Source organism: Eschrichtius robustus, chromosome 20, assembly GCF_028021215.1.
Source record: "Eschrichtius robustus isolate mEscRob2 chromosome 20, mEscRob2.pri, whole genome shotgun sequence".
In the NCBI taxonomy this organism is placed as follows: domain Eukaryota; kingdom Metazoa; phylum Chordata; class Mammalia; order Artiodactyla; family Eschrichtiidae; genus Eschrichtius; species Eschrichtius robustus.
In genome coordinates, this window is record NC_090843.1 from 2,296,852 (window position 1) to 2,323,634 (window position 26,783).

General features: G+C 40.2%; 1 protein-coding gene and 1 pseudogene across 4 annotated transcripts in view; both read right to left on the reverse strand.

Moving 5' to 3' along the window:
* ABCA6 (ATP binding cassette subfamily A member 6) overlaps positions 1-26,783 on the reverse strand; it is a 61,696-nt gene that overhangs the window by 11,098 nt on the left and 23,815 nt on the right. For 3 of the 4 annotated variants that reach the window (XM_068530736.1, XM_068530735.1, XM_068530734.1), the window contains exons 13-30: positions 26,408-26,518; positions 25,827-26,002; positions 25,517-25,636; positions 23,504-23,642; positions 22,643-22,733; positions 21,279-21,418; positions 16,884-17,000; positions 15,494-15,662; positions 14,522-14,688; positions 12,265-12,398; positions 10,638-10,775; positions 7,634-7,741; positions 6,588-6,761; positions 6,249-6,362; positions 3,434-3,553; positions 3,061-3,138; positions 1,350-1,441; positions 542-659 (exon numbers count right to left, since the gene is read on the reverse strand). In XM_068530736.1, coding sequence (XP_068386837.1) covers positions 542-659; positions 1,350-1,441; positions 3,061-3,138; positions 3,434-3,553; positions 6,249-6,362; positions 6,588-6,761; positions 7,634-7,741; positions 10,638-10,775; positions 12,265-12,398; positions 14,522-14,688; positions 15,494-15,662; positions 16,884-17,000; positions 21,279-21,418; positions 22,643-22,733; positions 23,504-23,642; positions 25,517-25,636; positions 25,827-26,002; positions 26,408-26,518 — 2,306 coding nt within the window. The remainder of the gene's footprint in view (positions 1-541; positions 660-1,349; positions 1,442-3,060; positions 3,139-3,433; positions 3,554-6,248; positions 6,363-6,587; positions 6,762-7,633; positions 7,742-10,637; positions 10,776-12,264; positions 12,399-14,521; positions 14,689-15,493; positions 15,663-16,883; positions 17,001-21,278; positions 21,419-22,642; positions 22,734-23,503; positions 23,643-25,516; positions 25,637-25,826; positions 26,003-26,407; positions 26,519-26,783) is intronic. The other variant, XM_068530737.1, reaches the window with a different exon arrangement.
* LOC137754194 (protein transport protein Sec24A-like) lies at positions 4,424-6,121 on the reverse strand (annotated as a pseudogene).

Sequence of the window (26,783 nt, forward strand, 5' to 3'; positions counted from 1 at the left end):
TGAACCAAACCACATTTTGAGTTGCCTGTCATCCATATTGCTTGTTTCAAACGTAACATGCCTTCATGGACACCGACAATACTTCTCGCTTCTCAATGGACGGAGTAAACAGCATAGCTTCATAGCTTAGCTTCTAAATAACAGCATAGCTTCATGCCGCCTCTTTGCCTTCCCCGAGCAGAACTATCTGAGCTCACGGAAACACCACCACATCAAAATCGAACTGAACAGTAATCCTTAAAATCTTAGTCTCTACCTGGCATTTTTTAACAAATGTCACATAAATTCTTCAACTCATGAAAATTTTGGTTTTGAAATTATAGCTCTACATATCCAAGCCCATTTTTCTCAGAAAAATAAAACCACTGTGATTTGTGTTCTCTGAGCATCCAGGACCCTCAAAAGAGGCGCCTGCATGTTTAAGAATTACTTGAATGCACCAAACTGCAAACTTTCTAAACGAAACCCAGCATATCAACCCCCATTCTTGACCGCCCTCGAAGAGCTCCGCTAACACCCATTCTGTCGCTTGCTTTTCTACCTCCTCTGTGGAAATGGTTAGGGCAGTTGCCGTTCTCATTCTTTCTGCCTGAACGTCTTCATCTTCATCTACAGGTTCTTCTGGATTTGGACGACCATCTCTACTTTTAGGGGAAATTCTGCAGAGAAAATGAAATACACAACATGTGATTTTTCTAGCTGTCAAAGATGCATCAAAAATCAGCTTCTCAGTGATTTCACCATGGACCTTTCTTTCAATACACTGGTCATGATGATGGCTCTGTGAATATGGCTTCTGCTTTTGCCAAGAAGGTCCGTCCCAGCAGCCAAATCCCTTTCTCAGTGTTGCTGCCATTCTCCTAATAAGCATCTTTGACCCTTTCAAATTTGTCAGCAAGTCCTGCTGCTTCCTTAAAAGTCAGGTCACCTGCATTTTCTCTGTAGACTTTGAGCCCACGCTACTCACACCCAGTATCTGCCTAGTACCTTTTACCTGGATTCCCTCCAGTGGTGAAGCACTCTGAGCTATGCTGCTAAACCAACTCCATCCCATCTCTTCTGGTCAAGCATGTGCAATCCTCTTGAATGAGAGGATGGCGTATTTGAGTACTCATTAGATTTTTGAGAGGCTGAAAGCTCCCTTCAGCTCATTAGTGGCAGAACTCTGCCTGGGTTTCCTATTTCCTGGCAGTTCAGCCAGAAATCCACTGACCATCATGAAAATCATCATGCTGTTTACAGTCAATATAAATTGTCAATATAGATCAGTAATTTGAGGTCAGTGGTGCAGCCACTATCTAGGAATATGAAAATACGATATTAAGTATGAAAGTAAGTTTTATGCCAACCTGAAAACAGGATCCTTTTGCATTATTTTCTTTCCACACTTTATTTCCAAGCATCGTAGAACAAAAATGAAAAGCAAAGCCTGAAAGTAAGGCTAGGAGCAGAGAAACACTGTTACATTGAGGCATAAGTTCACAAATATTATTGAAATAATAATAATAATTTCATTATTATGAAATATTATTGAAACATTCTGTTTCAATCTGTTTTGACCACAGAATCAAATCTGTGGTCTTTCAGTCTTTGGATAAAATAGATGTGAATCATTCTTAAAAATCAGGGGAGGATTCCAGTTATACAGTAACAATCCAGCTTGGTGGAACCGGCCTTCTTTCTTCTTGTACAGCCTACATCCAGTCCGTTAGCAAACGTTATCTGCTCCTACTTGCGAAATTACCCAGAACCCAAGGGCCCCTCACCCCTCCTGGCGCTGCTCCCGCCCCGGCCCAGGTCGCTGTGATGGCTCAATGTTGATATTACAGCCCCTTGCTACTGGGTCTCCCTCTTCTTCCCTTGCCCCAAACAACTATTCTCAACACAGTAACTACAGCTGTTCTTTTTTTAAAATTAATTAATTAATTAATTAATTTATGGCCATGTTGGGTCTTCGTTTCTGTGCGAGGGCTTTCTCTAGTTGCGGCAAGCAGGGGCCACTCTTCATCGCGGTGCGCAGGCCTCTCACTATCGCGGCCTCTCCTGTTGCGGAGCACAGGCTCCAGACGCGCAGGCTCAGTAGTTGTGGCTCACGGGCCTAGTCGCTCCGCGGCATGTGGGATCTTCCCGGACCAGGGCTCGAACCCGTGTCCCCTGCATTGGCAGGCAGATTCTCAACCACTGCGCCACCAGGGAAGCCCTACAGCTATTCTTTTAAAGCATGTCACAGCACATCGCTTCACTTGAAACCCTCCGATGACTCCTTGATTATGAAAAGTAAACTCAAGGTTCTTAACGTGACCCAGAATCTCTGCGTAACTCCTCTGTCCGCCCCGCACTTGTCTCTGCTACGTCTGTGGCCTTCTCTCGTACCACTCTCCCCCGTGGTTACTCTGCCCCAACCACACTGGCCTCCTGGCTGACCCTGAAACAAGCCAGGGTCACCCTCTCCCCTCCTATGGGAACACGCTCCTCCTGTGATATCCCTGCAGCTTGCTTCCTTGCCTCTTTCAGGTCTTTATTTTCAAAGTTCATCCTTTCCTAAGCACCCATCTTACCCAGCATGTGTTATTTATTTAGTTTATTACCTGCCTCCTTCCACCAGAATTTAAGCCCCACGAGGGCAAGGACTTCTGTTTTTGCTCTATGCCTAGAAAAGTACTGACACATATGCAAAGACAGTAGTTTTCTTCAGCCTAAACATACTAGTACAATCACTTTTCCCTTTCATTCTTTTTTTGACTTGCTTTTTTATCTCTAATGCAAAGGATTTAAGTTATAGGGCATGTGTTTTTTTACAAGCTCTCTCAAATTTGGAGGGGGCCGTAGACAGGATAAATAAACATGAAAAACTAATTTTATACTGAATTCTGGACTTATGCAGTCCATTCAGGCATATAAAAATAACTAGGATTTAGAATCGTGTCTGAATGTAATTGCTTTATCTGATTTTCTTAAAAACACTTTCAAAGTTGGCACACTTCAGACGAGATCAAGGAGTTATTACAGTAAATGATAACTATCCAAAAAGTAGGCGATGAGATAGAAAAACCTTCTTACTATTAGGCATACTAGAAGATCAGATGCGTTCAGGTCATAGTTTGGGTCTTGATATTTTATTTGGTATTTGTGGGCTCTCTGCAAAGACAAAAAAAAAGGTTTTTTAAATAGCACTGTTGAGGTTAAATTTTCATGCCATAAAATTCACTCATTTTAAGTGTACGATTCAAGGATTTTTAGTAAATTTACAGAGTTGTGAGAGCGTCACCACAATTCAACATAAGAACATTTCTATCACCCCAGAGAGATACCGCCCCCCCATTCCCACCTCAGCCCCAGGAAAACACTAGCCTCCTTTCTGTCTTTATAGATTTAGGCAAATCACTTTAATAGGCCGCATGTTCAAAATTAATGACACGGTAACATTTCTTACCTCTTCCAAAAAACCTATAAATCCACCCAAGGTCATTGAGGGAACTAATACCATGCAAACCATCAAGACACGGAAGTCGAATTGATTTATTATAATGATGCCAAACGTGATGACTGCAGTCTACAAGGCAAGTTGACATATATTACACGTCATACATACTCAGTCCATTGATATTTGAGAAAATATTTAAGATGTAGGTGTCCTCATCAAACACATGAGAATTTTTCCATATGCAGATACACCCCTTTCAAAGGGAGAAGGGAAGGGAGGAGCTTTTGTTAATGAGAATATATATGACCTTCAGCTTCCAACAGAAAATCCTTAGATGAAAAATCTGGAGATTAAGGTGAAAGCTAAAATGACCAAATAGACTTCCTGGACCTCAATTTTATTCCTGAGTCTGTCACTAATTTTTGTGTGACTTTAAACAGGTTTCTTAATTTTTTTCCCTCCATCAAATGAGGTGAATTATACTAGAAAATCTTGACTTTTCTTCAAATCTGACACTTCAGTATTCCATAACTATGTAGCTTCTTTTCAATGCTATAAAAATGAAATGGACAAGTATGCTGGAGTAGACAAAGATGAGACAGGAAAAGGGAAAATAATCAGAAAACATAAATAAGTAATATACTGTGATACTATGGTGTGTTTTTTACATTTTGAACAAAGAAATTTTTATTTTACAGAATTTACTTTGGTTTTGCAATACTGCTTTATCTTATTTTAATCCGTAATAATTCAAAAATAATTAGCAGCAAAGGAAAAAAGGTATCCAATCATCTGTAGATATATTTCGATTTGAAAGAGAGGGTTTTTGAGAGTCAAATGTTCACTCCTCTGCCGTGGTCCTTTATTTGCTAAAGCTTGCTCATATCACAGTAAGAAGATCTTAATCATCACATTAATCCACAAACCTAATAGAAAAGATGTCTGTATTATCACGACTTTCCTTAGAAATAACAAAGTCAAATTTCTTCGTTTGTTCATTTATTCACTGGAAGCTGAGAAATTACACAGGAGGAATTCATGATAAGATAACGCAGATTTGATTCTGCCTTCTACCGTGTATTGAAGGAACTTTGCCCTCATTAGTCTTTCATCCCTTATTATATAAAGAATTAGGGAAAAAACGGTCTCTGCTCTCTAAGCCAAGACGAAAGCTACTGCTCTGGCAGACTCTGGTGTATCAAGTTCTGGAAGGTCTGTCATATTCTGTTGGAGGTGATGCACTTTGAAACCTGGCGGAGAAAATTCTTTCCCATTTTTTCCAACCCAAACATCCCTCCAGAGCCTGCATTCATAAGAAAAGCTCCACCCCTACTCTGCTTCTCCACTGAAGCTGAAGGATAAAGGGGTAAGGAAGGTGTGGTTCTACTGGTGATGTTGAGTGTGCCCTCATCTGAGAAACTGTCACATCTGTACAAAGCAGGATGAATGGTGAGTGTATGGTAAACCAGGGGCTGACTTCTCGCTTGACACGTAGCAAAAAGGCATTAATCTAGACACCCATTTATCTCAGTCTGGAGTGGTTTCTGTTTAAGGAGAGCCCAAACAAAGAGTAGAGAAAAAGGAACCATGACTCCAGGCTGCTGATGACTTAGGACTGAAGACCAATACGCTCAAAGAGTGTCTCTGAGGTCACTCACTAGGATATTTCATCCCTCACTCATCCTGACAGTAACAGACCTGTCAACAGCCGTACTGGCCAATAACACTGACACTGCTTGAACATCGGCTCCAAAAGAGACTTTGTTCAGAGTTGAAACTACTAGAATACACAAAGTGTGGACACGAATTCTTCATCCACCTTTTCTGGACATATACAAGAGTACGGACTGAAAAGAAATCAACTATTAGTCAGACTGATATCTGTTCTGCTTACCCAGAATCTGGGTTTACATTGGGCAAAAGCATTAAGTCTGTTGACCGAACAAAAAAAATTCCCAATGCAAAGCATGAATGCAAAGACTTTGGGTGCACCAAATCTTCATGATTGCCTCAAAGCCAGTCTTCCAAGTAAGGTATCTCTATAGGCACTACCTGCTGAATACCGAGAAATACAATCTAGAGACACCAAATCAGAATCCTGTCCACTGAGAAGGGATAAGTCAACAGCTAACTGCTGATCAGAACAGTCCAAGGCTAATTTCTTATGGAAATCGATGGATGATGTCATACATATTTTCTTAGCAGATGGGCTTTGGTTGGGTTCCTCTCATAATTTCAGGACTCCTACTCCCAAGAGTTGGGAGCTGTGTCTACAAGACAGGCATTTAACCACCAGCTGGGGATTTCAGCTAAAAAGCACCAGAAATGCTGAGATTAGGCATCTCCAGAGTCTTGGTAAACATTTCCATCCAAGTTTTGAGTAATCTTGGACTTTCAGTAATCTTTCATTTATATTTACAAATACTTCCTCTGGCAGAGGTATAAAAACCTCTTTGATCTCTGAAATTATTAGAGTCTGAGTTTAAGAGAGACCTTCGTGAAGACTGCAGAAATGGATTGTACTGTCAAACGCTATAAAGCCAATTTTGGTTCTAGTGTTGCCAGGAAGCCCTGTGCACTGAAGGATCCAGTAACTCAGTGATAGCATCTGGGGCATCAGGTCCTCTGTAAGGTTCTCCATCAATTCTAGTCAAGGCTGTACATGAATTCTCCGGGAACATCTTTGACTCAGTAACACGTTACATCCCCTCCCCTTTCTAGGGTGTAATTTTAAGGTATTAATTTTCCCCATCGCTCAAGGTAAACGTGACTATATTTAATGTAACATTAAAAGTTTAAAGAAGAACTCTGTGCAAATACTTACCATATAGAAGCAAAATGACCAAAGGCCACTATTTTTTCTCCTCTTCCGAAAAATAAATGATATCACGTATGTCAGGAAGACAAGAGAAACTGCGTAACCAAGCGTAATGACAGCCTGAAGATAATACAAATAAATATCAAAGTCAAAAAATGAAATCTAAACTGAGGGCAAGGTGACAAAAATTTTTATTTTTCTCATTACACATGCACTTTGCATGGTTTTTGTTTGGGTGTATGACAAAATAAAACTGAAAACCTCATGCTTATATGAAATTGCACCAATATTAAAATTTACTATGAGTTCCCGTATAAGACACCGTCTATGTCATGTACTACTCACCAAAGCAAGCACAGCTCGACTTGCGAGATGAATGTGCACCATGTTTGCTGCGTAGAAAACTGAATACGTTGAAAGGAGAATGAAATTGTAGAGGTTAACGTCCACCAGGGCCTGACCACACCAGTAAGCAGAAGGGAAGAGTCCTGAAATCCACAGCTGGGACTTAGTTCTCTTCTAATGGAAAAACACAGCGTATACATAGATTCAGTTGAAATCCAAATCCAAAGCAAACACATCGGAAGATTTGCAAAGATAAATATAATCTAATATTCGAATACTTAAAAATTGTTAATATAATATTTTAAAACCTATTTTTAAAAATCTAATATTTTTAAATTTTAATAATTTTAATTCTGTGCACGTTGTTTAGGAAGCTGAGGTCTAAAGAGCCAATTCCATCAAGGTGGGCATTTTGAAACTGAGTATTATTTTATTTCATAGATTTGAGTCACAAAACCACTTCAGCTCATGAAGAACAAATAGAGCAGTAGACCTCCTAATGATCAAGGCATAAGTCTCCTTCAAAAGAAATGGTATTTTGTAATCTGAAGAACAGCAAGTTCTTCATTATCCAAACATGCTCGGGGAGAGTTAATGACTCAGAATTGTAAGAGATGACTTATCTGAATTCGATGTAACTGTTTTGTCTGGTTAATGAGCATGACCCAATATGAATACAACCAAAAAACTGTACTCTCCACGGTAGAAAGTGGCTTCAAGTCTTAACTTTGGTCCTCAATTACGACATAGATGATTTCTTCCTTGTAGTTAGGAAATAATGTAGTTGAAAGTTTTGTAATATTCCCCTTTGAAGGTTTAGATTAATTTGAGTCCCTACCAGATTATTGCACTTTTCCTGTCATTTTGAAGTAAAAAAGTACTTTGTGTTTTTAGAAGTAAAATTTCTGACTTGATAGAAATAATGTTTAAGTACATTATCTAATTTAAACATATGTTAAAAGGTTTTCCTGTGAGAAAACACATAGCATTTAAAATACAACTACTGAAGTCCCCGAGTTTCTTTTCTTTTTTCCCCCGTTTCTTACTTTGTAATCGCTGACACTGTTCATGGCGATGTAAGGAGAAATGCTGCACACGACGAAAAATAAGAAAAAGGACCCTTCTGGCAACCCAGTCCAGAACAGTGCATAATTCTGCAAGTATAAAAGGTACTCTTTACTTTGTAGGGTACACAGAGGTGAAAATATAATGTCATACTCATAAGACTTATATAATGTTATAAATCAATAAACCACAAAAGTAATTAATTAATTAAAGATATCCAATACATTAAAGCACTTTAAACCAGTGAATATTTTTAAAAATGAAGAAAGGGACTTCCCTGGTGGCGCAGTGGTTAAGAATCTGCCTGCCAATGCAGGGGACACGGGTTCGATCCCTGGTCCGGGAAGATCCCACATGCCGCGGAGCAACTAAGCCCGTGTGCCACAACTACTGAGCCTGCACTCTAGAGCCCGCGAGCCACAACTACTGAGCCCGTGTGCCTAGAACCCGTGCTCTGCAAGGAGAAGCCACCGCAATGAGAAGCCCGCGCACCGCAACGAAGAGTAGCCCCCGCTCGCCGCAACTAGAGAAAGCCCGCGTGCAGCAACAAAGACCCAACACAGTCAAAAATAAATAAATTTAAAAAATAAACAAATATTAAAAAATGAAATACTGATCATCATAAAAGTACGTGCTTTTTGAAATATTGAAAAATCAAAAGCGAACATCTAACAACAGAGATTGGCACAACACTGTAAATCAACTACAAAAAAAATAAAATTAAAGTGCAAAGTAGAAAAAAAAAGTGTACATCGAGTTTATCAACCTCTGCACATGGAGGTGGGAGGGAAAATAGTTTCTGATCATTTAACGTGAGGCTTCAACGCCTAGGAAAAAAGAGAAGTGAAAAATAACTCAGGACCCATTTCAGGGTGTACATCCAAAAGAAATGGAAAGCAGGGTCTCAGAGAGATACCCGCACACACGTGTTCACAGCAGTACTATTCACAAAAGCCAAGAGATGGGAGCAACCACATGCCCACGGACAGAAAAATGGATAAACAAAATGTGGTATGCACGTGCAATGAAATATTATTAACCCTTAAAAGGAAGGAAATCTTGTCACACACTACAACATGGATGAACTGTGGGGACATAAGGGAAACGGGGAATAAGCCAGTCACAAAAAGACAAATGCTAGCATGTGATCCTACTTGTATGAGTCAAATCCACAGAAACAGCAAGTAGAATGGTGGTTGCCAGGGGCCATGAGGAGGGGGTAATGGGGATTTCTTGTTTAATGGGTACAGAGTGTTAATTCTGCAAGATAGAAAAATTCTGGAGATCTGATTCACAACAATGTGAATACACTTAACACTTCTGAAGTGCACCCTTAAAAATGACTAGATGGTAAGTTTTATGTTATGTGGGGTTTTTTTATCACAATTATAAAAATGATAATTCAGGAATTACAATCCAAGAGAAATAGATTATTCAGGCCTGAGCAACACGTCTTTCTCAGAAAACCTAGTGATGAAGATGTGAAGATACTGGCAGCTGAGTGGATGCTTCTGAAGCACAGGCTTAAAAGGAAAACTCACTGCACCAAGCCCATCCTCAAAGAGATGAACTTCAAGTCACTACCCCTAAATCAATGTCTGTCTGCGGCTGGGTTTATGCTCAGGTGGGGTACAGACCTGACTCTTGGATTTAATTACAGGAGACCAGTGCAGTAGCCTGTCTCAAAATAATTCTCAAACTTTACTTAAGGCTTTGGAGGCTGCATCTACAAATTCTAATTTTTCACCAGATGGGAAAATGCATCACTGTCTTTATAAGAATGGCTGAAAGAAGAAAGGTGTGTGCCTCTGGGGGTGCCTAAGAGAATAACCATGGGGCCTCGGTCCATTTTGATCCTGAACAAACAGGCAATAAAATGAGGAAACTAAAGGACCAAGAGGGGGTAACATCTACCTCTTTCTACTACCAGCTGGTCCCACTTTCTGGAGCGTTCCTTTCAGGCACCATCCCTGCTCTCATGGTCAGTGCTGGCTGCAGCTCAAGTATATCCCATCCACCTGCTCTCGCATGTACTCCCAGCACCACTAAGGCAGTGAAGCCCCAAAGTGAATTCAACCTCTTTGTCACAATGTGGGCTTCCCTTTCTGATGGCGCCATTTCTAATTGGGTTTCCTGCTCGTCCAGCTTCCTGGTGTGGAACAGTTTGGAGTCAGCTTCGAGAGATCCCTCTTGGGCATCAATCAGGGTCTAACCAGAGAATCTTAACTACCTTCCGTACTTAAAATACAGAGAAGTTAACCATGCAATGGTTACATGGGTGGGAAGAGTGGAGGAAGCAACAAGGGTGATGAAGCCAGAAGCCACTGTCCCTTCTGGGTTAGAAAGAGGAAGGAAGGAGGTGATGTGATTGGAGCCCAGGGTGTGGGATGCTTCTGCTGTCCCAGCGCCTATCACTGCTCCCTGTGGTCTAAATCCAGCCTACAGCCAGCTGACAAAGAATCCCGAAAGCTAGCCTGTGGGTACCAGGCACCCTCGCAATGCAGAGCAATGATGGGTAAGTAAAGGAATTAATCAGATGGCAGATAGCCCAAGAACTGGCAAATTCTCCTTCATTTCAGTCAGTGAAGGGTCCACCAACAAATTACATTGGATTTATAAGATTCTAAAGCCGGGTTACAAGTGCTCCTGATTTCCAATTCACTGTACACACACACACACACACACACACACACACACACACACATACACTCTCTCTCTCTCTCTCTCTCTCTCTCTCTCTCTCTCTCTCTCCAATACACTTCTGCAATCGAGTATGTATTTTTTCAGACGATTCCCTAGGAGACTATGACAGAATATTGAACAATATTCGCCCATGCAAATTCTGTAATAATAACTTAAGAAAAAAATCATATTTTGTTAGGTATAGTCTGTCTGAAAAGTTAGGACACAATAATTTTTAGGATTAACAATCCATTATGAATATTTAACAGCTAAAGAGGGAAAATGAGTAAATCCAATACTTACAAAAGGAAATGAGCTTCTCTCGGTTCGAATATACTGTGTATGATTAAGCATTTGAAGTAACCCATTGCTGACAATATTCATAAGAGTAGGAAAACAGTGCAGTCTCTTGGTATTGCATACAACTGAAAATCTATAATCCTTCAAATAAAACAAAGACAGATAAAATAATGTTAATCCTAAATCATTAAAGAACAAAGAAAAAGGTTTTGTGTTTAAGAGCTTAACAATGCCACATTCTAGCTGTGTGGCCATCTTTAAGTTAACTGGCCTTTCTGAGCTTCAGCTTCCTCTTCTGTGAAAGGGGAGAATAAATGGGTTGTTAAACAGTTTAAATGAGATAATGTATATTAGGCCCTAGCACAGTGGACCGCACAGCTGGCAATATGGATTTTTATTAGGATTACTAATTTATTAGTAATTTTCAAATTACTAATTATTATACTAATTATACTAACAATATATTATAGTATAAAATTATTAGTATAAAATTATATTATAGTATAAAGTTATTATAGTTTAAAAGTATTGTAAAATTACTAATTTTATAATTTTATGAGTAATTTATTTATAATTTGATATTAGGAGTTATTAGTATTACTAATTTTATTAGTATTACTAATTCCTCATTTTGCTTATGAGGAAATTTCATCTAACAAGATTTAAAAGTGGCCCTGAAAAGGAGACACTAAGCTTACAGTGAGCAAGCAAAGGAATCCTGATTTTCTGGGTAGGAGATAAGCATGGGGTTAATAAAATATTCGCGGTTACACTGCCAGTAAAGCGTTTTCACACTTTATAAGAAAATATTTATGATCTTCATGTTTATAAAAATGTTCATGCATTGATCAAGAGGCTCAATATTGTTCAATATTACCAAGAGTTCATGCAAGAAATACCACAGATAAGTAACAAGTAAAGCAAATGTCAAGCAACGTAGTTTCCTAGAGTTGGCACAAAGAGATTACGTTTTTATGATGTGCCTACTTTAGGTAGAACTGAATTCAGTGATACATCTTCAAAGCCTTTTGTTTCTGTTTTTATTTCCCTTGTAGCAAGAAACAAACAGGTAGCTTCATTTAATTTGGCCCCCAGCTTTGCATTGGAATTTAAGTAAGACTCGGAGTTTTACTCAAGATTGGGATGTATTTTCAATAGTTTTATTCCTGTGAAAGGATCTCTACTGCTTATACTCTTTTACCCAAATTGAAACATATTAAACAATAAACTGAGAACACTTTTCTCTCAGAGATTTCATCCGGCTATTATGGTATTTAATGTATTTTCTCAATATACAAAAATATCACTTGGGTAGTCGTTAAATAGAATTTCTTAAATTCATAATTATATGGGTTGGTACTTTTAAGGTCTAATATTTTATTGAGTCTGAATAATGCAATGACATTTAAGTACTTTCAAATGTAAAAAAATCGTCTAATTCAAAATTTAAATAAAAATGTTTTGCAACAACGTATTTAAACTTCACAGTTTATTCAATAACCCCAAACGTTTTTCAGTCAAGTCGCTGTATACTAGCTGGATTGACTTTCTGCAGTTTTTAAAACAGTTAAAATGTAGCACGTTAACTTTTTTCATAAAAGCAAAAACAAGAGGTAAGTAGCAAGCATACCCTTTTTTTACCAGAAACTATGATAGCTCCATTGTAAGCTGGGTCATCAGTACCATTTCTATTTTCAAAGTCATCTACTTCCAAAAGTATATTTTGATGCTTCAGTGACTGTATAAAATCTTCAATATTTGATTCTAGTATGAAATCAATAACAGAAGGTCATCATATAAAGCAAGAACATATATGACAATTTAAAAAAATAAACCACATACACAATTGAAAATCAATACTTATAGAATATCACGTAAAGGCATGTGTCTTTGGGCATCAAAATAATAATATTCGCCCATGAAAGAGAACCCATTATACTATCTTCTGTTTATCAAATCTTATGCTGTGATGAGTTAGCTTTATAATTCTACTTAATGCACGCTAACATGTTACCATTAAAACACGATAACTCTATTTTCTGACTTTTGGTTAAAAAATACATTTGAACTCATTAATTTGTGAAAATATAATAATTGTATGAGAAGTACTTTAGATTAGCCATCCTAAAACGGCCAGTAATAAACTCCCCTCTCTCCCTTATTCTCCACAATAACAGAAAAACAAATATATGTATATGTATACTAGGTACACATATTTTACATATTTACATATATATGCCATAAATACACTTTGGAGGTGGGAAATGAGTGCCACTATCCAATCAAAGCGTTCGATACGCCCCTAAAGAAGAAAGCAGATGGGATTGTTTGACAGAAATAAGAGCTGAGAAAACTGTGCAGCCTAGAGCACCCGGGAGCCAACAGCTACAGAGGTAAAACCAATTTCCAGGATCTCTAAACCCAGAGTGGACAAATTCAAGGGGCAAACTGGGCTCTGAAGTCATGGTCAGGCTCACTGACCGGTTAACCACACCTGAACAAGGCGACCCCGCCTCACGGTTCACACAGAATAGGCAGCGGCCGCCGCGAATTACTTTCTAAGAGACATTATCTGGGGAAGTTACTTGAGGGCAAGACCTAAAGTAACTCCAGACAGTTAGGGATGTCTGAAGGATGGAGGACAGGACAGGATGGAGTGAAAAAGGAAAAAGGAGGACTCGTGTTTCTTTGCTCATTTGAACTTTGAAATGGGAATTCATACTAGGATTGGAAAAATAGGGCCAAGCCCTGGATGATAGGATTCTCACCGGGTGGGAAAGGGACGCACACACACAACATAACCTTTCCGTGCATCCTGGGGCATCCACACATCCCACTCCATCTCCACAGTCGCTGGAGTAGCACACCTTCGTGGTGACCCACATTCACCTCGGCAAACAGGGATGTTTCAGTTCAAGAGGAACATCTAACCAATAACCGTCAGACTCCGAGAAAAGAGGAAGAAGATGGCACAGAAGCTCCACACTTAGATCACAAAATAGCTAACAGCTGAGCACAGAAAAGAAAAAAATGAGGAGGTTAACACAAGTACATGGATCTCAGAGTAACTGGAGAGGACAACACATACATGAGACAACAACAAACTGAAAGGTAAAGGAACAATTCTAGATCTTGGAAATCCAATATACAATTAGCAAGACTTTCAGTTTTAAGGTAGCAGAGTGAATAAAATTGCTTTCTAAAACCCAAATGGAAAACAACAAGAAGAATGAGAAACAGGAACGAAAAGACCACCTTGGTTTAAAGAGGAGACATCCAGACCTCTGAGTCATGAATTGATATAAAAACTGGAACGCACGGGGGACGTCATCAAGAGAGGACTCGTACTCTGAATCTATTTTTTAACATCTTAGGGAGAAACATAAAAGCTTCTTCTTTACAGTGAAATAAGCAATTAGGCAAAACCAACTGCCCATCATTTAGGAGAACAAGGTCACGGGTTCCAAATGGTCTTAAGGAATCTTCCTAGATCTTGTTGGAGGGGCATAGGGTATAAAAATGCCATCTTTACATATCAATCAGTATGTATAACATTTATAGCATAGGTTAGGCAGCTGTAACAAAGAGATGTAAAAATAGAGTGGTTCCGTAAATATAGGAATCTATTTCCCTCTCATGTAAGAGCTTAGGATAGTCAGGCAGACAGGCTGATAGGGAGGTAGGTTATGTAGTGACTCAGCCTCATCTGTCTTGTCCCACCATCTCCAAAGTCACAGCAAACGGGCATCATTCCTCATAGTTGTTTTCTATAAGTGAGGTTTAAACACACATTTTATTCCCTTATAATTTGCTTTCCCCCACTCTACGTGTGCTATTTAACAATAAAACTAACTTATTTCTGGATTTAAATTTTGTTTTTTGTTTACCTGTGTTGTTGATGATCAGTAAGCTGGTACGAGGGTCTTGGGGAAGTTGTCCAGGAGAGAGGAAATACAGTTCGGGTTTAAAGTCCCAATCAGTCTTTTGATTTAATACAGCATAGAGTATGCTTTCCACAATCAGAGGGAACATTGCAATTCCAAATACAAATAATCTACCAATAAAGAAAAATTACCATATGAATCTATAACAATGTTATTTATTCAGCCAGACGTTTCACAAATATTTGCTGAGTGGCATCTATAATAGACGCTAAAATTTTGAAAGTCACACCTTTGCCCGCCACACAGTACTAAAAGGCATTGCAATAAAACACACGGCTATCAAACTATGAGAATTAAACAGACCTAACGTACAGGTGTTCCCACCCTTGGCAAGATCAAATGCTACATTTATCCAACTCTGGCAGGAATGTTGGTTGGGTATCGTGTTCTAGTTTTTTGTTGTTGTTTGTTTTTGCTTTTTTTTTTAGATCCAAGATAACAATTTTCTTTTCTTTTTTTTCTTTTTTAAATTCTCTTCCCATACAGGTCATTACAGAGTGTTGAGTAGAGCTCTCTGTGCTATATAATAGGTCCTTATTAGTTATCTATTTTATATATAGTAGTGTGTATATGTCAATCCCAATCTCCCAATTTATCCCTCCTGCCTCTTTCTCCCCTTGGTAACCATAAGATTGTTTCCTACATCTGTGATTCTACTTCTGTTTTATAAATAAGTTCATTTGTACCATTTTTTAAGGTTCCATATATAGCGATATCATATATTTGTCTTTCTGTGTCTGACTTACTTCACTCAGTATGACAATCTTTAGGTCCATCCATGTTGCTGCAAACGTCATTATTTCGTTCTTTTTTATGGCTGAGTAATATTCCACTGTATTCTAGTTTTTACTTTTCTCCTGGTTTAACCCTCTCTTGTCACTCGCTATCTAACAAACCACGTGCTCTGATACTCACAGGGTCAAAAATGCTTTCTTCCCATGTTTTAACTTTAAGAAACGGAGCCGTGCCATTGCACAGAACTGCAGTCTCCAGAGGCCCATGGCACTCACAGCCGTCTGCATCTCAGGGAGAGAAGAGCAAGGTGGATCCATTTCGGGTAGGCGTCCTGTGTCCCCCATCATCTCTGCTTGTTCAAAATTTGCACACACACACACACACAAATACACACACATTATTAACGCCACCATGGGCATCACAGTTTTCTCTTTTCAGCAATATTATAAATTGTTTTAGAATGTTCGTGGTTACAAAGCAAAGAACATAAGAAAAGAATTATGTGTATGATGTCCACATTCAATAAACTCAGTGGGGAAAATATGCTGAATTCATACCAAAAGTGGAATTCAGGAAAGGATGATCTCACTATGCCCAGTCTTTGAGAAGGCAGAGAAGGTCCCATAAGTGAAAATATTCTGAGGGATTTCAAGAAATCTTCTCCATAGGAACAGCCAATCATGGATGCCTAAATATCTACTGCTGAGCTATCAATAATTTAGAAGTATATGTGAAAGATTATCAGCTCTGAAACCATCAGATCTGTACCTGATTCCCAAATATATGCCTTACAAGCAGCATGACTTGGGGCAAATCACTTAACTGTGGTTTGTCCGATTTTCTTATACGTAAAAGCGTGCCAATGGCATTTGTTATAAAGGTTATTATAAGAAGGTAATTGCAATATAGCCACACATCGATCAAAGTGTCTGGCACAGAGGCTGCAAAATGACAGTTCTTATTATTATCACCCATTAAAGTACACCTTAGGAGGGACTTCCCTGGCGGTCCAGTGGTTAAGACTCTGCACTTCCACTGCAGGGGGTGCAGGTTCAATCCTTGGTCAGAGAAGTAAGATCTCGCATGCCGCATGGTGCGGTCAAAAAAAAAGAATCAGTAAAAATACAGTAAAATGAAATGAAATAAAATAAAATACGCCTTAGGAGATTATTTAATCATTTTCCTCATTAAGACCTTAATGGAAATCTTATATGAACAAGCTAAGGGCGATTTTTATAAGAAACATCTGCTCAGACTTTATGACCCCGATTGAGAGGCTGTGACATCCTCAAAGTATCCAAGAAGCAGTGAGCATCTGGGGGTAGGAGAAAGCTGCTGAAATAGGAAGCAAATCATTTCCAAAGGGAAATCTGGGATACTCCAAGAAGGGATCTGTGTTCGGTCCTCATAACAATGCTAAGAAACAGTGACAGCCTTTCCCAAACGGCAGAGTCAGATTTGGAAGTTGTCACATTCGTTAGTGTGAATCATGCATAAGACATTATAAATACTAAGTTGATACATGAGCATTTGGAAATTGATCTTCCATGAAGTATACAGACGGATTTACCTTGCTCAGCAGTTGATGTTCCTTCCAGTTTCATGAAGACTTCATTCAGAGTTGACGTGGAAACGTCATAGCCCATCACGCCCAGGCCAGAACCCTTATCGAGATCACTGAAAAGGTCTAGGGCAACAGAGGGGAATAGATAAGTTTGAAATACCACATCGACAACTAAACCTAGTAAGTAAATACTTATCTAAAAGATGATGCAGAGTATTGTGCAAAAAGTTTATGTCTTTGGAATATCACAGTAAGCAAAAGCAAAATTTCACTAGAATGTTCTCCCTCTCTGAACTGAACATGTCAGGCTTCTCCCTCTGTCCTCAAACCCTCTGCACTCCATCTTCTGTCCACAGCTCATGAACTGCCTGCAAACTTCTCTGAGGAAAGATGAGCAGTCAGAAAGAGCATCCTTTTCTCACACCACAAATCAATGTATATGCCTACCCCTATTCCTGGTTTCCCTTCTGTGTGATGTGTAGCTGCTCCCACCAAAGCCCACCTCTTTGACTTGTGTCCTGAATTCCATCCCTTTGGGCATCTTAAGGACTTCCCAAAATAGTCTCTTCTTTTTCTCTCCTGCATAATCAGCTTCTCCTACATGTACTGGGTCATCCCAAACCAGAGGCAAAAATGCTGTAAGACCACCCACTAAACAAAGACAAGCAACAGCAGGGATCCCTGGTGGCGCAGTGGTTAAGAATCCGCCTGCCGGTGCAGGGGACATGGGTTCGATCCCTGATCCGGGAAGATCCCACATGCCGTAGAGCAACTAAGCCTGTGCGCTACAACAACTGAGCCTCCGCTCGCTGCAACTAGAGAAAGCCCGCGCACAGCAAAGAAGACCCAATGCAGCCAAAAATAAATAAATAAAATATAAATGAATTTTTAAAAAACGCAAGCAACAGCAAAAGCAAAAACAAAACAAAACAAATCTACTCCTTTCCCACACACATACACACATTGCTCCAAAGATTTGTCTCTTTTGTTCTCTTTCATTAGTCGCCTCCTATTCACACTTAACCTACACAAATCCAAATGCTACCCTTATGCCTCCACAGAAGGTACTCTCTTGAAGGTAATCAGCGATTCCAGATTTCTTAATTCAATGAATAGGTTTGGGGGGTTTTTGGTTTGTTTTTATTCTTTTAACTTGGTATGTCTGTCTGTCTCTTTTTTTTTTTTTTTTAAACTCAGTGACATTCAAAGCTGCAGACTAGCCCCTTATTCTGGAAACATTTTCTCCCTTCAGTTGATAAGAACACATCCTCCTGTTTTTCCTTCAGGTTCCTTGGGGGCTCCTGATTTCCACCACCCTCTGACTCTTTCTCATTGGTCCTTCTCATTAACCCAATCCCTTTGCATTAAATCCATCTATATGCCAATGATTCCCAAACTCAATTGTCACTTTGTTCTCTGATTTCCAGTATCTTATAATCCAACTACATACTTGGCCGTTTGACATCTCCACTTGGGAGTCTAAAAGCATCTCAAAGTAAACATTTCCAAAATAGAACATAAATTCCCTTTTCTCCATCCTACCCAACTGTACCGGTCATCATTTTACACTAAATGCCACCCTTTCCACCCAGTGATTTAAGCCAGAAGTCCCGCTTGATTTTTCACTTCCTGTGCTCCTCAGACTGGCCATCAGCCAGATTTCTTGGCTTTATCTCCAAATATATTTCAAGTCCAACCACTTCCATTCACCTTTCAGCTGGCACCATGGCAACCAATCACCTTTACCTCGGATACGGCCCCACGACTGGTCTCCTAGGGTCCACTCTTGTTCCTCTCTACCCTGTGTGCTCTTTTATATCCAGAGAATGAAATTATAAGTCACACCACATCAATGCCCCGTTTCATGACATTCAGTGGTTTCTCAATGCATTTAAACTAAAATTCACAGACCACACGGCAGCCCCCGAAGCTCCGTATGAGCACGTCTCTACCCTTATGACAGCACCCGTATCCGCCAGCCACTCCCTCCCCCCGCTCACCGCAGCCCAGAAACCCCTTTTCCCCCTCTGCTTGGAATGCTTTGACCATTTCCTTCTTGTGGCTGTCGGTGACCACTCTATGTAAACCCTAGCCTGACACCAGTCAAACCCATATGTTTATTACTTTATGATACAACTGTAATACAGTCTGGTTCATTGTGTATGTCCACTTCTCCTCACCCAACGGCCTGTAGGGTAGGGATACATATGTCTTATTTAATCCCTTGAGGGTAGGGATACATATGTCTTATTTAATCCCTTGCACGTTGAGCAGTGCCTTTTATATAACAAGTCCCTGATAAACATTGATTGTGCATCTCTTTCACGGTGGGCACTTGGATGAGGGTGCAAGCTTTGCTGAGAAGCCTCTCACCTGCCACTTTCTACAGTGGGTGGGTGACAGGCCAGCAGCATTACTGAGACGAGCTAGAGGAGCCCTGAGGTTGGAGAGGCACTGCATTTCCCCATGGCCTGCACGCGGGGACCTGGGAGTCCCCTTATGTCCCCTTATGTACATAAGTACATCATTGGGCTGGCAGAGGCCTGGGGTGTGCATTCAAGGCTGCCATGGGCTGACACACCTACACCAGGGGATCTGGCTAAGGGACACATTCGAGCGGTGGTATCAGCATATACCTCACTACTCCCCTTACCCAACCGAAAAATAAGGTAAGCTAGTTGCACCTCATTGGACATTAGTCCAGGAACAGAAAAGCATCATACAGCCCATGGACCTGAGGGCACCATCTTCCCTGCTACCACAAGGACGTAGAGAGCTGCCGCATTTGCACAGTGGGACTAAATCGGAATTCCTGAGTATTCGCCTAAAGAGACGGAATCATCCAAATAAGCCTGTTTAATCAGGCCTGTAGGGAGTTAAACCTTTAATAAACTAAATGTTTTAACAAAAAGAAAGCTGTTTAAATCAGAAAAGACTGAGATTCATTTCCTCATTTGTAAGACAGGGAAAATTACAGCATCAACCTCACAGAACAGCTGTGAGGGATAAATGAGTTATATACATCGGAAACCACCAGAACAGCACCTGACTCGTGGTAAGCACCGTATGAAGAGTGGTGATGGTTAGAATGATTATCAAACACATCCGAGGTGGGCAGTGCTACCCAGCAGACTGCGAACACATGGCTAATACTTCTGTAGAAGAAATAAGTCATGTTTTTCTCTGCAAAATAATTACATACACAATTAAACTAAAATAAAAAAGGGAATGTGTAGCAGATGCCTCGATGCCCCACGCCCGTCCTGTCTGCACTCACCTGTACACAGCAAATCTGCTTATTAAGAACACCTGCCTGATATATCCAGACAAAACTCTAATTCAAAACGATACATGCACCCCTATGTTCATAGCGGCACTATGCACAATAGCCAAGACATGGAAGCCACCTAGATGTCCATCGACAGATGAATGGATAAAGAAGATGTGGTACATATATACAATGGAATACTACTCAGCCATAAAAAAGAACGAAGTAATGCCATTTGCAGCAACACGGAGGTAACTAGAGATGATCATACTAAGCAAAGTAAGTCAGAAAGAGAAAGACAAACACCATATGCTATCACTTACCTGTGGAATCTAAACTTACGAAACAGAAACAGACTCACAGACATAGAGAACAGACTTGTGGTTGCCAAGGGGGAGGGGGATGGGGGAGGGATGGAGTGGAAGGTTGGTGTTGGCAGACGTAAGCTATCATATAGAGAATGGATAAACAACAAGGTCCTACTGTAGAGCACAGGGAACTATATTCAATATCGTGTGATAAACCATAATGGAAAAGAATATATTAAAAAGAATGTTTATATATGTATAACTGAATCACCTTGCTGTGCAGCAGAAATTAACACAACACTGTAAATCAACTATACTTCAGTAAAAAAAGAGAGAGAGAGAGAGAAAAAAAGAGAACACCTGCCTGAAGGCATTTTTTCTGGGCTCTGCTAAGTCCACAAGGAGCACAAGCCAGAAGGGTCAGAACATTAATGCTCCTGGAAGCATCTCTCAACCAATGACGGATAAGGAGTGGTGAATAAATACCCCAGCTTTCTCACCCTCCGGTGACAATTCTAAGCCCTTCTTACTTATTGATTTATTTCTCTCAGTGGTTTCACACCGCAACTGCCTATTGCAATAACCTGCCCGATGATGGTAACACAGCCTTTCCTGGCTTCCTCCCCTCCCCCGTCTCATGTCCCCTTTCCCCACTGATGCTTCAATTACCAAACAGATTAGCTGCACTGAACGCCTCATCTCAAGTTCAGCTTTCTGAAAAACCCAACCCCAGAGCAAGATCCAAATCCATTAAACAATGAAAACTGTAATAATAATGTGAACACTTTCCCAAATTTCATTCCATTGTATTCATACTTAAATTACCTGGAAATTTATTCGTCCTTTCCACAGGCAAAGTATACACAAGCTTTTCTTTGCTTTCTGTTTTCAGTTTGGCATCAGGGATGTGATGATTAATGAGGGATGTTATTTTTTCTGGATCACATGTTTCATTTCTGTACAAACTAATACATAAAAGGAAAGACAATTCATTTGTATTTTCTCTACTGCTACCACAAAAATAGAGTTTTTATTGGATTTCTAGCCTTTGTGTATTACTTTACCCGGCTTTAGGGAACAAACAAAATGAGTAAATAATAAGAATAATAATAATAATGTCATCAGTTTGAAAAATCTTAGGATCTATATAGAGAAGGTATATCAGCTCAAAACAACTACAAATACACAAATAAATATATAACGTAATTAAAACTATATATCAAGTATGAAGATAAACAGAGGGAGTTGAGAATATTAGGCAGAAGAGATTTCTCAGGGAAAATAATTATTACACCAGACTGTGTAGATACCAGAAAATTAGTGTCTAATCGGGAAATCTGCCCTTCATGCATGTTTTGTGTGGCCATCAAGGTTTTTTCATAAAATTCTTTTAGCCTGGACACTTTCTTTTTTTAAATTTTATTTATTTTTATTTTTGGCTGTGTTGGATCTTCATTGCTGTGCACGGGCTTTCTCTAGTTGCAGCGACCGGAGTCTACTCTTCGTTGCGGTGCGCGGGCTTCTCATTGCGGTGGCTTCTCTTGTTGCAGAGCATGGGCTCTAGGCGCACGGGCTTCAGTAGTTGTGGCACGTGGGCTCAGTAGTTGTGGCTCACGGGTTCTAGAGCACAGGCTCAGTCGTTGTGGCGCACGGGCTTAGCTGTTCCGCGGCGTGTGGGATCTTCCCGGACCAGGGCTCGAACCCGTGTCCCCTGCATTGGCAGGCGGATTCTTAACGACTGCGCCGCCACGGAAGCCCCTGGACACACTTTCTTGTTAGACATGGTCCTCTTCACTCTTTGCCACCAGATTTACTTCCTGTTGATAGTAGCTTCTGAAGGTATTTGACTTTGTGCCCTCTGAAAGGATGAAAATCTACTGCAGGATTGCATGGACCAGCTGAGGCGATGGACGGTGGGAAGAAGGTCGAGGCGTAGGTGGCACGGGGCGGCTGCCTGGAAAGTGGCCCACGAAGCAGCCCTGCTGTCATTAGTCAGCCCGGGCTTCTCTTTTTGGAGTCTGGCCGATCCCTAGAGTTAGTGAAGGTGCAGGAACAGCACTGGGAAACAGACCAATCCAGCTGAGCGGAGATGAAGCAGAAGGCCAGTCCTCTCTCAGAATGCTCTACCGTTATGATACACCAGTACTGAAGATACAGCAAGGTACCCCATCTGTGCCTGAAGGCTTTACCTTAAGTGATACCCAAGACCCCATCTTCTCTTCAGAAAGACAGAGGAGCCCGCACACTTCACCCTCCCGCTGGACAGGATCACTTTTCTATCTGAGGAGAAAGAAGCGAGAGAGGAAAGATGAGAGGAGTCACTTCTTCCCTCTCTAGAAAATACGGAGGAGGCGCCAGAGCTCAGATTTCCAGACGAGACGTGTCCTATGGGGACATAACTCCATCTAATGGGCATTCACACATTTGAAACACGCATTAAAATGGATGCATTTAAAATGAGCTTAGGCGAGACTTCCCCGGCGGTCCAGTGGTTAAGACCCCACGCTTCCACCGCAGGGGGCACAGGTTCAACCCTTAGCTGGGGAACTAAGATCCCACAAGCCATGTGGTGTGGCCAAAAAAATTTTTTTTAAATGAGCTTCTGCATCCCAGTCACTTCCGTGCCCTCCGACACTCGAAAAAACAAACAAACACACCATAAATTCCACGGGCATATTTTCTACTCTGGATGCTAAAGGGCGAGTGGATATTTTTCAACCAAGTGTACATGAAGGAAGATTGGGATGTTGACATTAATCAAAAGCTGATGTGAAAAAACATCAGTTTTTTATTAGCACTCAGAGTCCAACATATGTCCCGCTGGTGAGGAATTCTACAGTGAGACTAGAGGCCTGACACCCCCAGATTCCTACGCAGTACAGACACACCAAGGTCACCCCCAGATTCCTACGCAGTACAGACACACCAAGGTCACCCCCAGATTCCTACGCAGTACAGACACACCAAGGTAACGAGAGCAGGGGTCTTGCTCTGGGAGTAAATACTTCGCACATTCTTCATTGTCCTACTGAGATAAAACCAACAATTACCAGCCAGGATGTCAGCTTCATCCATGAAGTTGGTACTCAAGAGGATCACGCGGTCTGCTTTGTGCTCCTTGAGGAAGCTCCACACTCGATGCCTTGAGAAGGGATCCAATCCCACAGTTGGCTCATCTAATAGCAAAACCTACAGACAATGAGGATACATAAGCTGTGCCTCTCTTCCATGTTAATTGTTTCCGCACTAGAGCACGGGAAACAATCAAAACCAAGCAAAACAGTAACTATCCAAGCATGTATATCCAATATACTTACACTCATGGTTAAACATAGGAGGTTCTCTCTTGATATATTATAATGAAAACTCTACTGCTTTTAGTGGTAAAAGAAGAGCTTCACTTCTTTGACATTAGTCTTAGCAATATTTTTTGGATATGTCTCCTCACGCAAGGGAAACAAAGGCAAAAATAAACAAATGGGACTACATCCAACTAAAAAGCTTTTGCAGAGGGAAGGAGACTATCAACAAAACCAAAGGTTGCCTACTGAATGGGAGAAGATATTTGCAAATGATATGACCCATGAGTTAATATCCAAAATAAACAAAGAACTCACACGACTCAACATCAAAAAAAAATCTGATTACAAAATGGTCAAGGAATCTGAATAGACTTTTTTTTTTTTTTTTAATTTACGGCTGTGTTGGGTCTTCGTTTCTGTGCGAGGGCTTTCTCCAGTTGTGGCAAGCGGGGGCCACTCTTCATCGCGGTGCGCAGGCCTCTCACTATCGCGGCCTCTCTTGTTGCGGAGCACAGGCTCCAGACGCGCAGGCTCAGTAATTGCGGCTCACGGGCCCAGCTGCTCTGCAGCATGTGGGATCTTCCCAGACCAGGGCTTGAACCCGTGTCCCCTGCATCGGCAGGCAGACTCTCAACCACTGCGCCACCAGGGAAACCCCAGACATTTTTAAAAGAAGACAGACTTATGGCCAACAGACACATGAACAGATACTCAACATCACTAATCATCAGGGAAATGCACATCAAAACCACAATGAGATATCACCTCACACTTGTCAGAATGGCTCTTATCCAAAAGACAACAAATAGCAAGTGTCAGTGAGGATGTGGAGAAAAGGGAGCCCTCGCGCACTGTTGGTGGGAATGTAAATTGGTGCAGCCACTGTGGAGAACAGTGTGGAGGTTCCTCAAAAACTTAAATTAAAAATAGAACTACCACACAATCCAGCAATTTTACTTCCGGATATTTTTCCAAAAAACCCCCAAAACTCTAATTCAAAAAGATGCATGCACCCCTATGATCAGAGCAGCACTATTTACAAGAGCCAGGACATGGAAGCCACCTAAGTGTCCATCAATAGATGAATGGATAAAGAAGATGTGGTGTATATACACAATGGACTACCACTCAGCCATAAAAAAGAATGAACTCTTGCTATTTGTGACAACAGGGATAGACCTAGAGGGTATTATGCTAAGTGAAATAAGACAGAGAAAGACAAATACTATATGATCTCATTGACGCGTGGAATCTAAAAAAGAAAACAAACGAACAAACAGAACAAAATGGAAACAGACTCAGATACAGAGAACAAACCAGTGGTTGCCAGAAGGGAGGGGGTGGGAGGACGAGAGAAATAGGTGAGGGAGATTAAGAGGGACAAACCTCCAGTTACAAAATAAATGAGTCACGGGGATGAAATGTACAGCTTGGGGAATATAGTCAATGATATTGTAATTACTTTGTACAAAGACAGTAACTAGATTTACCATGGTGATCTTTTGTAATGCACAAAAATGTTGAATTAGTATGTTGTGCACCTAGAACTCACACAGTGTTGTAGGTCAATTGGATTTCAATAATAATAATAATAATAATAATAAATGGGTACGTAATTTCATCACCTGTGTATACAATAAAATGTTTTTATCACACCACACACACACACACACACACACACACACACACACACACACACACAGAGCTGGACTTTTTCCTGATACTCAGTCTGCATTCCTCCATATGTATAATCGCACTTACTTGAGGGTCTCCTAAAATGGCAATCCCAATGGTCAGCTTTCTTTTCTGACCTTCACTTAAATGTGTAGCAATATTATTCTGAATGTTCTGTATGTCCAACTCCAATAAAATTCTTTGTACCTAGACCAGAAAGATACAAACCTTGTAATCCAAGATGATGCATATTATGCACTTTTAACCATCTGTTAAAGTAGTATGTACATTTTAAAGGACCTCATTGCCTAAATTTTATTCATAACAGGGCAGTAAATCACTGATTTAACATGGCAAGTGGTTGGCAGTTCAGTGAACCCCGAGCACACCCGTCTACCTCTTGTTCCACTTCCTGTGGCGGAATCCCTTTTATTTTAGCAAACAGCCTGAGGTTTTCCTTCACAGTGAGCATGTCAAACTGAACATTGAATTGAGGACAAACACCAGTTATCTTTTGGATTTCCTCCAAGTCTTGCATTTCAGAGAGATTTTTATTATAGATGGTAACTGATCCTAAGAATGGAAGTTAAAAATAATTTAACATTGGCAAGATAACACGATTTATTAATGTTTGGAGATCTTATTCAGGAATATATTGGCATATATTCAGAAATATCTAAAACAATGACTTTGTAATTTATTAACAACTACTAATTAGTCTTAACATAAATAGATGCTCAGAATAGTGTATATTTCCCTGGAGTATCACACCGCAATGGAATAAAGATAACGATTTCCACAAAAATTTGGGAAATACAAAACACATATAAAACCTTACAGATCTGATAAACAGCTTTAGATAAACAAACATTATTTCCTCTTAAGCAGTTAAATTTAAACCTTAAAATGAGAAAGGCATACATATGCCCTCATTCTATTATCAGACATCTTGCCTTTGGGAAATATCTTTTTGCCCACCTTCTGTTGGAACAGACAATCCATTAAGGATGTTTAGCAAGGAAGATTTGCCAGCTCCACTGTGACCCAGAATTGCTGTGATTTGACCTTCGTATATGTCAAAGAACAAGCCTGTTTTTAGAATAAAATATTAACATTATAAACAAGAGGGCAATAGACAGGGCTGTTTCTAAAAACAGAACAAGACAATTTATTTTAATTGTGTATTCTGAAGCACTTCAATAGTTTCAAATATATAATATTCGGTATTCTCCTGGTTGCTAAAAAAACATGCTTACTGTAGAATATTTGAGAAATAAATACAATCACTTTGGAAGATAAAATCAAGGATAATTCCAAATATTAACATTGTAATAAACTTACATCCTTGCATTTG